Below are 12,950 nucleotides of genomic sequence, written 5' to 3'. Positions count from 1 at the left end.
TAAGGGGCAATTTTAGCATGGCCAATCAACCTAACCCGCACATCTTTGGACTGTGGGAGGAAACCGGAGCACCCGGAGGAAAACCATGCAGACACGAGGAGAATGTGCAAACTCCACACAGACAGTGACCCAAGCCGGGAATCGAACCCAGGTCCCTGGAGGTGTGAAGCAGCAGTGCTAACGACTGTGCTACCGTGCCGCCCATCGAATCTGCACTGACACATGAAATGCACTGAGCTGCCCACCTAATCCCACTTGCCAGCACTTGGCCCACCGCCTTGAATGTTATGGCAGTGCCAAGTACTCGTCCAGGTATTTTTTAAAGGGCATGTAAAAGATCCCCGAGGTAGTAGTGATCAGAACATGATCGAATTTAATATTCAGTTTGAGAGTGAGAAACTTGGGTCGGAAATAACTGTTTCTAACATAAAAGAAAAGATGATCAGTGAAATAAGGATAGAGTTAGCTAAAGTGGACTGGGAAGATGGATTAGCAGCAAACAATGACAAGCATTTCAGGAGGTAATTCATGATTCTCAGCAAAAATATCATCCAGTAAGGAGGTAATATTCTAAGAGAGAGATGAACCAGCTACGGCTAACAAAGGAAGTTAAGGAGAGTATTAAATTGAAAGAAAAGCATGTAAAGAGGCAAAGGTCAGTGATAGCCCCAAAGACTGGGATAGATTCAGAATCCAGCAAAGGACGACTAAAGAGATAATAAAGAGGGAGCAAATAAAGTACAAAGGACAAACCGGCGAGGAGTTTAAAAACTGACAATAAGAGCTTCTTTAATTATTTAAAAAGAAAAAGAGAGTCAAAGTAAACACACACCTCTTTGAAAATGAATCAGGGAGATAGTTCTGGGGGGACAAAGACATGGCAGAGGAGTTCAACAGATATTTTGCATCAGTTTTTAGGGGGAAAATACTTGGAACATTCCATTAATGCGGAAGAATATGGAGGAGGAGTTAACTACCATCACCATCACTAGAGACGTAGTATTAGACAAACTAATGGGGTGAAAAACAGATAAGCCCCCTGGCCCTGATGGCTTATATCTTAGGATTGTTGTGGGAAAATCACCACTCTGAGTCAGACTTAAAGATTCAACACGCAGTTTTATTGGACAAAGCTTTGGGAGAAACGCTGGGCTCTCCGCAGTGCGCGCAGTCACCTTCTCAACTTTACAATGGCAGTTGAGCATCTGTTATACATTTTCAAATAATAGACAAGTACGGACATTAGCCATTAGCACATCATTATACATCGAGTCGACAAGTACGGACATTAGCAGTTAACACTTCGTTATACATAGAGTAGATACATTTATTCATTTATTTCCCCCATCAATGACTGATCTCTTTACCAAAACTCATTGTTTTGGTTCTGCTTTATCTCGAGCTAAGGTGCCTCAAGATCTGATCTATTTCCTGCAGTAATTTAGACACTAACAGGTTTTAACTCGCTGTGCACTGCCTGTGCCCAAGTCAACGCATCTAAATGTCTTTTCCCAGAGTCCATTTTGTGCCAGGTAACCATCTTGTGTCCTTTAATTTTGAGTTTACTCCAACAGGATCATAAAAACATCAAAAATAGCAGCAGGAGGAGGCCATTCGGCCCTTCGAGCCTGCTCTGCCATTCATTACGATCATGGCTGATCATCCAACTCAATAGCCTAATCCTGCTTTCTCCCCATAACCTTTGATCCCATTCGCCCCAAGTGCTATATCCAGCCGCCTCTTGAATACGTTCAGTGTTTTGGCATCAACTACTTCCTGTGGTAATGAATTCCACAGGCTCACCACTCTTTGGGTGAAGAAATGTCTCCTCACCTCCGTCCTAAATGGTCGACCCCGAATCCTCAGACTGTGACCCCTGGTTCTGGACTCCCCCCACCATTGGGAACATCCTCCCTGCATCTACCCTGTCTAGTCCAGTTAGAACTTTATAAGTCTCTATGAGATCCTCCCCTCATTCGTCTGAACTCCAGTGAAAACAATCCTAACCTAGTCAATCTCTCCTCATAAATCTGACCCGCCATCCCGGGAATCAGCCTGGTAAACCTTTGCTGCACTCCCTTGAGAGCAAGAACATCCTTCCTCAGAAAAGGAGACTAAAACCGCACACAATACTCTAGGTGTAGCCTCACCAAGGCCCCGAATAATTGCAATGACACAACCCTGCTCCTATACTCAAAACCTCTCGCAATGAAGGTCAACATGCCATTTGCTTTCTTTACCGCCTGCTGCATCTGCACGCTTACCTTCAGCGACTGGTGCACAAGGACACCCAGGTCCCGCTGCACACTCCCCTCTCCATAGCCACTAAAAGAAGTGGCTATGGAGATAGCGGATGCATTGGCATTGGATTCTGGAGAAGTACCAGGGGATTGGAAAACTGCCATGTGAAACCCTGTTCAAGAAGGGAGGGAGGGAAAAACCAGGGAACTATAGGCGATTAGCCTAACATCTATTGTTGGAAAAATACGTCCTTGTGTGTATGTAAGGCTGAGATAGATAGTTTTTTGGTCAGTAAGGGAATCAAGGGTTACAGGGAAAGGCAGGATGTGAGGAATCCCAGATGCGCCATGATTCTATTGAATGGCGGAGCAGGCTTGATGGGCTGAATGACCTACTCCTGTTCAAATTTCTTATTGTCTAATGAGGAGAAATGTATTTTTACAGAGGGTGTGGATGTTTGGAATGCTCTACTCCAGAGGGCTGTGGAAACTCAGTCATTGAGTATATTTAAGTTGGAGATTGATAGATTTCTGAATCACATAAAGGATTATGGAGATCAGAGGTGGGATTTTCCAGATACACTCACCCCGAAACTGGAAAATTCTGCCTGAGGTCAATGGATCTTTCCATGGTCTGCCCCTCGCCTGCCCCGATTCCCGTGGCAGGGGGAATGGGAAACTTCGCCCCCAGTGTGTGTAAGAAGCAGTGAAGTGTCCAATCAGCCAGCTCGATGGGCTGAATGGCCTACTCCTGTTCCTATGTACAGCAAGAAGTCTCACAACACCAGGTTAAAATCCAACAGGTTTATTTGGTAGCAAAAGCGACTCGCTTTCAGAGTGCTGCTCCTTCGTCAGGGAAGTGGGAGTTCTATGTACAGCACTAGAGATCAGCACCAGAGTGGAATCTGGGAGGCAGATAAATGGGTGGACATTAAGTTACAAAAGTAAATTAGATTGAGCTGGCAAAGGCAATGCATTCCACAAAGTATTTGAAGTGATTTGTACCCATTGCTGTGTTTGACAAAGTCTGGGATTCAGCCAATTGCAAATGTCAATGTTGTCTGATTTAGTGAACAGTTTTTTCTGAAACACAGTTTCTGCTGCACAAAATTGACAATCAGTGTTCAGTTTGTGAGACTCTTGTTACTAATCCAGTTGGTATTATTATGCTCTGACCTCGCCTGAGCTAAATATCCTGGGGGAGGTTGGATTAACCCAAATATCCTGGGGGAGGTTGGATTAACCCAATGTCGGGAACACATACTTCACAGGCCAGCATCAAACACATTGCTGACTGGTCGCATGCTCAGCAGGGGACACAATTGCTTGTGTGGCCCACAGCGAGCCTGGTCCTCTGAAAGACAGGAGACCTAACAGACACTGGAGAGTCTTCCATCGCAACCCTGACTTGTGCCTCTGTCGGCGTAGACAGGCTTTTTGGGAGTTAGGTGGTGCAATATTCACCAGAGAATCCCCAGACACTGACTTGGTTTTGTAACCACAGTATTTATGTGGCTGCTACTCTTATGTTTCTGCTCAACATTGTCCCCGGATATTGATGGTGGGCGTTCAGTGACAGTAATGCCAAATGTCAAGGGGAGGTGGTTAGACTTGATATGGCCATTGCCTGACTCTTGTATGAATTATAGAATCTCTACAGTGCAGTAGGAGGCCATTCAGCCCATCAAGTCTGCACCAGCCCTCCAAAGAGCATCCCACCCAGGCCCCCCCCCCGCCCCCCCGCCCCCGGCCAGAATCGAACCCAGGTCCCTGGCACTGTGAGGCAGCAGTGCTAATCACAGTGCTGCAGTGCTGCCCTTCACACCTATGGTGTGAATATTGTCTACCAATAGGCAACAAGGGATGGCCAATAAATGCTGGCCTTGTGAGTAAGACCCATAGCCTATGAACAAATAAAAATGTTTTCCACTAACTCTGCATCTGCAAAAGAGAGTCAAAAAGAACCTTGCATGATTATTGTATGACTAATCCTTTAACTATAAGCAGTTGGGGCTGTAGGGGTGAAGGCAAGGTTGGGGGTAGGATTAGGGTCTCTTGTGCAGCTAAAAGCATGTTCAGCTGGAAATAATTAAGAAAGAAAAAGGAAGAGTTGCATTTAAATAGATTTTTCATGACCACAGACGTCTCAATGAAGCCGATTCAATGTTGTAGGAAACATAGCAGCCAATATAAGCCTTGCTTTCACGTTTGACCTGAAAGATTGCAACTCTGACAGTGTAACACTTTCTCTGTATCTCACTGCAATGTCAGACTTGGATTTTGTGCTCAAGCTCTGAAGTGGGACTTGAACTCAGGTGATAAGTGGGCCTGCCCCTTCCAAAAGGGAAGGCCGAGTGGTATTATCGCTAGAACCATTAATCCAGAAACTCAGCTAATGTTCTGGGGACCTGGGTTCGAATCCCGTCACGGCAGATGGTGGAATTTGAATTCAATAAAAAAAATCTGGAATTAAGAATCTACTGATGACCATGAAACCATTGTCGATTGTCGGGAAAAAAATCATCTGGTTCACTAGTGTCCTTCAGGGAAGGAAATCTGCCGTCCTTACCCGGTCTGGCCTACATGTGACTCCAGAGCCATAGCAATGTGGTTGACTGTCATCTGTCCTGGGGTAACTAGGGAGGGGCAGTAAATGTTGGCCAGCCAGCGAATCCAATGTCCCATGAATGAAAGAAAATGGCAGATGGTGTGCTAATTCTGTGTCGCAATTTGACATCACAATCTTTCGACAACACACCCATGTTAGTGCGCTGGAACACAGAGCATGGACTGTGCTGGAAATGGCTGGAAGAGTCTTGGCCCGCATTTATTTGTGGATTTAGTCTTCCATGTCACCAGCACCAGTGGTGCTGCGGAATCTAATTTTGCGACTGCAAATGACTGTGAAATCTTACACGGCCGTGCCTTGCACTTCCTGGAACTTATTACAGCAAAGCACCAAAGCAAATAAAATATTGTCAGACTGAAACTGTCACGAACACTGGCAGCATTTCTGTATTTCTCAATTGATCAATCCAATCATTGTTTCCTAATTAAATGCATGTTTCTCACAGATGCAACATGCTTGAATCCAGAACAGTTCCTTTCCTGTCTGATTCTGCTGTGTGAAAGTTGCTGTGTGAACGTCTAAAAGTTTATTGGCAAGCCCTTGTTAGAAACCAATTATTTTCCACCAATCAGCTGAGTCTTTCTTGCGCTGTGTTCCATAGCTTCAATTGAGCTGCTTCAGGCTCCATTTTTGAAGTAATTTGAATCTCAAAGGCCACCATCTGTTGCTTGTTTGTGATAAGGGAAGTAAAGTTTTGGACATTCTGGATTAAACTGAAGGTTTTTGCTGGCAATTCTTCCCAAAGATTTCATCGCCCACATCTCCCTTTGCCAGAGAGTTCCAGAGAGATACTTTTTTTAATTCATTCATGGGACATAGGCGTGGCGTCGCTGGCTGGCCAGCATTTATTGCCCACACATAGTTGCCTGAGGGCAGTTGTGAGTCAACCACATTGCTGCGGCTCCGGAGTCATATGTAGGCCAGACCAGGTAAAGATGGCAGATTTCTTCCCTAAAGGACATTAATGAACCAAATGGGTTTTTAACAACAATTGACAATGGGTTCATGGTCATCAGTAGATTCTGAATTTCAGATTTTTTTATTGAATTCAAATTCTACCATCTGCTGTGGCGGGATTCGAACCCGGGTCCCCAGAACATTAACTGAGTTTCTGGATTAATAGTCTGGCAATGCTGCCACTAAGGCACCGCCTTCCCTAAAATTAGCCAAGAGTGATTGGACTTTTGTTTCTTCCTCATTTTCTAGGGACTAAGCATTTGCTTTTGATTGGCACCACCTAAAGGAGAAATGGCTAAGAAAGTTGGAGGACTATCAGTCCATGGTTGTGCCGTGTTGCTCAAGCATTGAGTCCTCGTTTAGACATCGCAGCAGAATTATTTTTGAAGGAAAATTGTTATGGTGAGCTGAAAAGAGCGGCAATGTGGCAGAGCGGTTAGCACCGCTGCCTCACAATGCTAGGGACTCGGGTTCAATTCTGGACTCACGTGCCTGTCTGTGTGGAGTTTGCGCGTTTTCCCCATGACTGCATGGGTTTCCTCCGGTTGCTCCGGTTTCCTCCCACACTCCAAAGATGTGCAAGTTAGATGGATTGGCCATGCTAAATTGCCCCTGAGTGTCAGGGGGACTAGCTGGGTAAATAGGTGGGGTTAGGGGGATAGGGCCTGGGTGGGATTGTGGTCGGTGCAGGCTCGATGGGCCAAATGGCCTCCTTCTGCACTGTAGGGATTCTATGATTCTATGAAAAGTGAAGTTGACAATCTAACCTGGTGTTTTTACTTCTGTCCCACAGCTACAAGAGTACCGTTACTCAGAGGCGAGCTGGGGCTGCCGTGATTCTCTGCTGGGTCATATCGATGATTGTTGGCATGATCCCAATGTTCGGCTGGAACAATTACACTGAAGCCACTCAGGGTGGGATGAACTCGAGCCTGGTGAACAACATCATTGTGTGCCAGTTTGAGACAGTGATCAGCATGGACTACATGGTCTACTTCAACTTCTTTGGATCAGTGCTGCCGCCTCTGGTGTTGATCTTTGTGATCTACGTGGAAATATTTAACCTTATCCGCAAGCACCTGAATCAAAAGGCGGTGTCAGTCAACAATGCTGACCCAAGCAGGTACTTTGGGAAGGAGCTGAAACTTGCCAAGTCGCTGGCTCTAGTCCTGCTTTTGTTTGCGATATGTTGGCTTCCTCTACACATCATCAACTGCATCACACTGTTTTGTCCATTCTGCGAAAAACCAAATATAGTGATGTATATTGCCATCTTTCTGACCCACGCAAACTCCGCTGTGAACCCCATTGTGTATGCCTTCAGGATAACCAAGTTCCGGGTAACGTTTCTCCAGATTTGGAGCCAGTACATCTGGTGTAATAAAAATCACAACTCAAATAATTTAAGCAGAGAACACTTAAGGGCTATAAGAGAACAGAAGAGTATTATGTAATTTATTCACTTCCTAAGCTGAAGCAACTGGCCTGGATAATCAAGTGCACAATCATTAACGCAGCTGATTTTGATACATTGCCATCGAGCTTATCGACTATTCAAAAATGCTGTGCGCTGCTATGGTAAATCTTCAAAATGAATCCTCAGCTGTCACCTGACGTCCAAGCGAAGAATGTTTCTTTTACGATTTGAACCATAGCTGGCAAAGCTTTGCTGGGCCTTTACTTTTCCACTGTTTTGCTCTGTTTTTCTCTCTCCTTGTCATGTTTACACGTTCTCAGATTTTAACAACAGGGTCAGTACGGGGGTTAGATATCTGGATGCCAGAGTGAGGAGGATCAGAGATACTGTGCAGGTGGCACAGTGCGGAGAGCGGCTTTAGCTTCCCAGACCCCGACCTCACCAATCACATCTACAAGGAGAAGGTGTTCCGGCTCCCAAATAAACAACAAACCCTCTGCCAGAGCCACACCATTGCTAAAGTGCCAAGATGCCACTTTCCACGTGTACAGTGAAGTTTCCTCGAAGGATTCAATTATTTTAACAGACTGGAATTAACTTTGATCAAGAGGTTGATGTACTCAAATAGACAAGACCATCGCTGTGCATCATCTGAAGGAATATGGTGGCCTGATCAAATGCTTTACCAGAGTGTGGATTTATCAAATCACGATGTACTTTTGCTGATACAGGTGGTTCATTTTGCTGCATTACTCTGTGGATAGAGCCAGCAGGCCTTACGTTTCACTGCAAACTGTTGTTGTGGTATTTTTAAACGACATTTGAATCTTTAGCAGTTAATTAGAAGACAGAAATAATTGTTACTGACCTAAAATTTGCACTAAGACATTGGCGAAGTCTCCCTGTGTTGATTGTCCATGTTTATTTCATGTAGCTTAATACAGGGTTTGTAAAGAGCAGGATGTATGAGATGTTCTTCTGTATTTAACCTGGACATTTACCTGCTTTCAGATGCTGTGAGCCAATGGTGCAATTGAATCATTTCTACATGTGAAGTACATGTCCATGTGATGGTCATCATTGATACCACTTTTGTCATGCAGACCAACCCAATGCAATCAATGATTCACATTTATGCACAGTATGGCTCGCGATGTCTGTCTAATATCACAAATCAATATTATTCAGCCTGATACTATTGATATGCATTCAGCTTCATCACCAGCTCATATTTACCATGAGTGTCTCGTTGATGGTAAATCATTTCCTTTTAGTTTCAGGTCTTCATTGAATCCCTACAGTGCAGAAGGAGGCCATTCGGTCCATCGAGTCTGCACCGACTCTCTGACAAAGCATCCCACCTAGGCCCTTTCCCATAACTTATTTATCCCGCTAATTCCCCAAACCTACTTATCTTTTCACAGTAACTTCATTGTGGTGTTAATGTAAGCTTACTTGTGACACTAAAGATGGCATAGTGGCACAGTGGTTAGCACTGTTGCCTCACAGCACCAGGTACCCGGGTTCGATTCCTGGTTTGGCTGACTGTCCGTGCAGAGTCTGAACGTTCTCCCGATGTCTGCGTGGGTTTCCTCCGGGTGGTCGGATTTCCTCCCGCGGTCCGAAAGACGTGCTGGTTAGGTGCATTGGTCATGCTAAATTCTCCCTCAGTGTACCTGAACAGGCACTGGAGTGTGGCGACTGGGGGATTCTCACAGTAACTTCATTGCGGTGTTAATGTAAGCCTACTTGTGACACTAATAAGTAAACTTTAAACTTAATAAACTTTGAACTTATCTTGGGACAATTTAAGGGCAATTTAGCATGACCAATCCATCTAACCTGCACACCTTTGGATTCAAATTCACAATAGAATTTATCTTAGGTAATGCACTAAGTTGGATATGCTGGAATAATGCCTTCCCCAATGCCTTTAGCAGGAGCTCTGAATATGGTGGCACCAGTAAGAGTCCTCAAGACAAGTAGTTATCAATGCTACTTCTTACTCGGGCGTTCCAGTCTAAAACTGGAGCAGTTTGGTAAAGGAATGCATTACCAATCAAATGGAGATTTTTTTTGCTGTTGGCTTTGGAATTCTGTGAGCAGGATTGAACATTCTTTAGATGCAGCCCCCACTCAGTTCATTGTAGAAAGTGTGATGTCAGATGTTCTCCAGTCTACTTTGCACTAATTATTGTGATACGCATCCAGTGTTACCAAATGATGATAATGATGGAGTCAGTGAAGCAGGTTTCTTGGTGACACAGCAGTTGCTTCAGCAGACAGACTATGATGAGCACCAAACCTCTCATGAATCATGAACTTGTATCTTCCACTCCCATTTCTTCAGAACAAAAACAAAAGTAAGATTACATTTTCCTGCCCATCCAGTGACTTGCTCACGTCAGAGCACCTTCCACTCGACATTCTACCACTTGACATGTTGCTTTTAACGATGATTGAAAATTCTTCTTTGCTTTGCAAAAATAATGTTGTTTGCTTTACATTATTCACTGGAAAATAAAGTATTTACCTCAGTCCTACTGGAAATGCAGCCCCATCTTAAACTCCTTGGCTGACACATAGATAACCTTTGAAGCATTTTTGCTCCCTCATCAGTTTCTGAAAAACATGTTTGTTTTTTACAGGGCTGATTTCAAACCGGATCTTGTTCCAGATGATACTAAACACTGGGTAGTATCATAGAATCCTACAGTGCAGAAGGAGGCCATACAGCTGGCCTTACACTTACACACTTAGCTTCAGCGCAATACAGAAGAAAGTTCAGCCACAATTTTTGTATCTGCTTATTATCCATGCATTAATGGTGGATGGTGGGCATTGGTGGGTGCTGGGAGACAGCAAAACTGGGCTTGGTTGTGATCTCTCCCTCAATGAAATAACATTCCATTACTCACCTTCTAGACTATTCACATAGGACAAATGACCATTGTTGTGAGGCACGATTTCATTGCTGGTGAACTATACCTCAGCACAATTCATTGCCTTCAGAATGGAGGCTGTACCCTTCAAGCACTGTGCATCCTCCCCAGGGCTAGGATAATGTACTTCACTGTTACTGAAGGAATCTTTAGGAATGCACCTAAGAGGTTAAGGTGCTTCAGAGAGCGTTCTGGTGAGGAGTTACTTACTTTAATGCAGAGGGTGGATGGGATTTACTGGTTCCACCTGCGGCCAATGGAGATTGTGACTCCCCATTGGCTGCCGGCAGCATCTTCTGGTCCCGCCAATGTCTAGGGCATTCGGCGCGGTTTGCCCATCCTGCTGCAGGAGTCGTGAAGGGCTGGAAAATCACCCAAAACCTTTCAACCACTCAGTAACTTATAACATCCTAATAACTCTTATGATGCTTAATCACTAAATCAGTTAGTCTGTGCAATTTAAGGATTATTACATATGTAATCATAAATTTCCCAAATGCACTTTATTCCAATTAGTAATTTGGAATGGACACTCCTTTGTAACTTTGTGGCAGCATTGGAAACTTATGAATAGAGAAGTCAAAATGAGAAATGAAATGATAACAAAGTTATTATAATGAGCTGCTTCTATTCGCCTGGACTTTATTGGCAGGACATTTCTTTCACGATGTGGGTCTGATTGATTTCCAATATCTTGGATTCCTTCCATGGTGGTAACCAGATAAATAGACCACTTTCATTTTATTGAAACAATTGAACAAGTATTGATTGTAACAACTTTCCAAGTTTCAAATCAGAGTCTTCGTGATACCTGGGACTAATGAAAAATAAGACTTCTTGCTAACCTATTTGCCTTTTTATATCTGTACTTAAAAAAAAGATCTGGTAGCACCATTTAAAGTTTGTTGGAATGACATTTGTATGGTCAATGCAGAGGACGGTTGACTTTGTGCGGGCAATACCATTATACGTGAAAAATGACCAGTTGATACACACATTTCCTCAAAAATGCTTTGCGTAAGCGTTTCTCCTACTCCATTGCAAGATGTTTGCTCGATTTTCTTCTCTGAATCAAGAAGTAGCTTTGCTATATTGTAAGACAATTGAGGAAAAAATGTTTAATCCATCATATATAAACCAACTCTAGACCAACTTGAGATGACATTCCTGTTTCCAATGTACCCCAAGATATGTATTCTCATATACTCACTGGAAACCCGTAACAATGATGGTCTTACATTGAAAAAAAAAACTCTTTGTGAGACATTGGTAGAATCACAGAGTCGTCCAATGTTGCAATTTGTAATGAAATGACTTAATAAGGTGTGCAGGGAAATGATATCAGTTGTTCAGACCTGAATTCATGAAGAGTCTTTGTGTATTTTTACGCACATACATTCTTCCTCATGCTAATCTTTTGAATCAGAATGATTGGACAGGTCAAGATTGATTAGGGAATAAATGACTGAAATTTGGAAATGTTACTTCATAGTTGGGCCTGTTAAGTGACAACGGAAACCACCTTCAGGTGATAAATCTTGCTGTGTTATGTGACTTACGATTTTGGGGGTACAACATCTGGAATCAGAAGAAGGCAGGGAAAATAAATGTGATTATTCTGCAGTAGGTCACAATTGCTTATAAACTTAGACAGGAAATGGGACAGAGCCATTCGACCGCTTTGGAAAAAGTAGCAAAAAGTAAATCAACCCATGCAAGGCCTTTCAACTGAATCATCCCACATTCCATGGCATACCGTACTTGAATGAATTATTTATGAATAAAAATTAACATTTTGGTGCAGTAGGTATGAAATGAGCCGTCATATTTTTGGCATTGTTGTTAAACAATCTCATGCTTTTCCCCTGATCTGTTAAAGTTTTTTTCTCATCAGTAAGGGAGCTGAGCTCTCGATTTCCAACTGTTTTTGAATCTGTCTAGATTTTTCATCGGAACTCACAGTTGAACCTCTCACTTTCTCACAGTTGTTCATCTGAGTGTCTGTTTACTGCAGCCCAACATTTTCCGTCAGACATGGTTTTGTGAAAGTGAAAGGAATTTCAGAATAGCACAAAAGACAAAGTGGCTCTGTACATATGGAAAGTATTATATAAATTAATTGGTGAATGTGAATGTCATGGTTAGATGTAATAAAATTGCTGTGTTCACATAATAGGTGAATATGTAAATAAAATATATATTTCCAGAAGTATTAGAATAAAAAAGACAACTAATCATACTGGCTGTACATTTTGTTGTTTTTCTTCTCGTTTTTCAGGTTTATTTTTCTGACCTGTGATTCCTCCCCATCACCCTGGGACTAGGTGGGCAGACAAACAGCCTTACCAAATAGTGGCACGGTGGCACAGTGGTTAGTATTGCTTCCTCACACCACCACCAGGGACCCAGATTCAATTCCGGAACTGGGTCACTATCTGTGTGGAGTTTGCACATTCTCCCCGTGTCTGCGTGGGTTTCCTCCGGGTGCTCCGGTTTCCTCCCACTGTCCAAAGATGTGCAGGCTATGTGGATTGGCCATGCAAAATTGCCCCTTAGTGTCCAAAGGTCTGTAGGTTAGATGGATTAGCCATGGTAAATGCACAGGGTTACAGGAATGGGGGGCCTGGGTGGGATACTCTTTCCGAGAAATAGTGTAGACTCGATGGGCCAAATGGCCCCTTTCTGCACTGTAGGGATTCTGTGGTGATCTTCATAGAACCATAGAAAAGTAATGCTGCAGAAAAAGGCGAATCAGCCCATCAGGT

General features: G+C 43.4%; 1 protein-coding gene across 1 annotated transcript in view; it reads left to right on the top strand.

Annotated features, from left to right (window-relative positions):
• Window positions 1-12,418, top strand: part of LOC144479201 (adenosine receptor A1-like) — a 123,623-nt gene extending 111,205 nt beyond the window's left edge. The window contains exon 2 of the mRNA XM_078197863.1: window positions 6,620-12,418. Coding sequence (XP_078053989.1) covers window positions 6,620-7,280 — 661 coding nt within the window. The 3' untranslated portion in view covers window positions 7,281-12,418. The remainder of the gene's footprint in view (window positions 1-6,619) is intronic.
• Window positions 12,419-12,950: the final 532 nt, after the last annotated feature.

Source organism: Mustelus asterias, chromosome 25 (assembly GCF_964213995.1).
Source record: "Mustelus asterias chromosome 25, sMusAst1.hap1.1, whole genome shotgun sequence".
Lineage (NCBI taxonomy): Eukaryota > Metazoa > Chordata > Chondrichthyes > Carcharhiniformes > Triakidae > Mustelus > Mustelus asterias.
The sequence above is the reverse complement of the archived record's forward strand: the minus strand, read 5'-3'. Positions and strand labels throughout refer to the sequence as shown.